The sequence below is a fragment of the Plectropomus leopardus genome, unplaced genomic scaffold (assembly GCF_008729295.1).
Source record: "Plectropomus leopardus isolate mb unplaced genomic scaffold, YSFRI_Pleo_2.0 unplaced_scaffold20168, whole genome shotgun sequence".
NCBI lineage: Eukaryota > Metazoa > Chordata > Actinopteri > Perciformes > Serranidae > Plectropomus > Plectropomus leopardus.
This window is the reverse complement of record NW_024621793.1, coordinates 1-2,466: the sequence shown is the minus strand read 5'-3', so window position 1 is coordinate 2,466 and position 2,466 is coordinate 1. Positions and strand designations below refer to the sequence as shown.

Here is a 2,466-nt window from a genome sequence, read left to right as displayed (position 1 = left end):
GTACTGAATTGTGGAGTTAGACGGTTGACTGTTTTTTCCCCATTTTCCTGTTCTATTTTTTGGGCTGGCCTAAAACCATAGCTTAATGATGCAATGGAGCGATACTCAGCTTAACCCCGCCCCTGATAATGGAGCAGTATAAAAACGAGAAACATCATTAGCACAGTCCTGCAATTGGCCGTGGTCTCCGCTCCTCCAGCGGACATGTCCCCAGCGTTTCAGATCAGGGAATACTGTGCAATATTTTAATGATTTTGAGACCTTCTTGTACATACTTGGCAATTTTTTTGGTCATTCAATTTTTGTCAGGTGTTTAATAACACATCTTTCTACGATGTGACAAACTCAGAACACATTTTAATTATCACTTTACACTGACTTTAATTTAATTTGTTGTGGTCATGTTAATGCACAACAATAAGATTTAGATTCAAAACAACTCTAATGTACATCCCATAACCAAAAAGGAGCAGGGATAAAAAAAAAACAAAAAACTTAAATGGCTAAACTGATGGAAAATGAACATGAAAGCAGCAGCCAGAGTTTGCCAGCATTTACTTATCAGTAGTCTGATAGTGTCTCACTGTGCATCGTGTGCTGCTTACTTGAGTGTGTTTCGGGATGTAAATATACCTTATCCAGGGTGCAGTATTGCTCCAGGAAGGGGACACGGCGTACTTCTCTGGCCATTTGCATGGCAATCTCCAGGGCCCTGATCCTCTCCTGCACACGGCACATTTCCACGTGGCTGGTGGAGAACCGGGCCTCCAGTTTTGACAGCTGATTCAACTGCACATCCCTCCTGTTGTCAAAGAAATTAAAAGCATCAAGATAAATGTCACTTTACAGACCTTCCTCAGTTTGATTTTTTTAGTGAAAAAAAAAACAACCTGAGGATAATAAGATCTGTATGTATCACATGTTTGACAAGATATGACATTTTTCCAGAACAGTTTACATTCATACCACTTTTGGACAGCGTGTAAAGCTTTGTCTGCAGCTTGCTTGATCTCCATCTCCAGCCGAGCTCTCTCTGTCTTCACCTGCTCGGCCAGACCAGTCGTCAGTGTCTGCAGAGATGAAGCACGGATGTCAAACACTCAAGCAGCAAGTTTTTTTTCTTTACTTTCTGATGGAAAATAAAGTTGTTATGAATTTAGTGCAGCTTTCACCTCATGAATGTGCTCCAGAAGGGCAAGATTTTCTGCAGCTCGGGCTAACGCCTCATCCACCTGCCTCTCAATCTTCTCAATATCAGCCGGCTAAATACATAATGACAATAAAAACAACAGAATTTTAACCATGTCAATCTGAATTGTCTATGTTCACTTTAAGCAACACCCTGCCTTATAAATTAGCTGTGTTCAAGTGGGACAGATGACAAATTTAATAGGGCTGGACTCAAATATTTAGTTAAGTTTTCGTTAATTGGGTGGGTATTCAGTTTTCAAGTTAGACATTTGGATATTAATACAAAAACTTGAGTAAAGTGGCAGCTGGCTATAGAAGAATCATTGGGGAGGTGAGAGTTTCTGCTGTGGTAAATGACATCACTATAAACAGACCAGGCTATATATATTGGCTATATTCTACGTAACTCCAGTAAACATCACAATATATTCTGATTTTTTGGTTTTCGGCTTGATATCAAACTGGTTTGAAAATGTTCAATTTAAACATTAAAGGAGCTGACACAAAAACTGCCATTGCCCACAAGCAAATCTGAGTTCACTCAAACATACCTGCTCCACATCCTCTGTATTTGCGTTCACGCCTGTAGGTGGTGACTGTTTGATCCGTCTGTGAATCTTTGATCTGTCACACCTTTAAGAGAAATCAAAGCCAACGCAAATATCATAGTTAAGACAAATACTCTTTTAAAGCTCTATCGTAGAATATATTTATTAAAATACAAGTGTGTCAGTGTTGTGGTTTAGCTTAATATTCAGAACTGCATTTTACCTTTTCATCTTGTTCATTTTCGAAGTGTAGATGAGGCCGATGATTCTGCTGTCTTCCTGCAGGCCAAACACCCCGCCCTCAGGAAGAGACGACTCAACCTGCACAGAGGGAGTGGGTTTTTAATTTTTTTTTTTTTATTGTAAGCTTACAACTTGAATATCTGCAGCCTTGAACATGATGTAAATTACAAATTCGATGGGCAAGGCATGATCAACAGGGTTCCCACAATTTCATGGACAGAATTTTAAAACTTTTCATGACTTTTCAAAGACCAGTTTTAATTTTTTTTTTTTTTTTTACTTGCCCATTTTTTTTCCCTTGCCCCCTCTTGTCCAACATTTTTCAAACATATAAGACTCAAATGTAACTGCAATGAGGTCTTCAAGGACTGTCAGAAATTTGAAAGTCCAACAATAATTTGTTTTTACAGTTTATGGCCATGATAAACAGTGTAATTTGGTGATTTTTTTTAAAGAAAACAAGTTTTCTTAAATAAATACACAA

The 2,466-nt window shown here is 38.4% G+C and overlaps 1 protein-coding gene across 1 annotated transcript; it reads right to left on the bottom strand.

Moving 5' to 3' along the window:
• Positions 1-561: 561 nt before the first annotated feature.
• Positions 562-2,060, bottom strand: LOC121965480 (the record flags this gene model as incomplete). Its single annotated transcript, XM_042515624.1, has 5 exons — positions 562-802; positions 967-1,070; positions 1,173-1,262; positions 1,743-1,824; positions 1,963-2,060. Coding segments are annotated over 5 exons (615 nt in total), but the record flags the coding sequence as incomplete, so codon positions are not given.
• Positions 2,061-2,466: the final 406 nt, after the last annotated feature.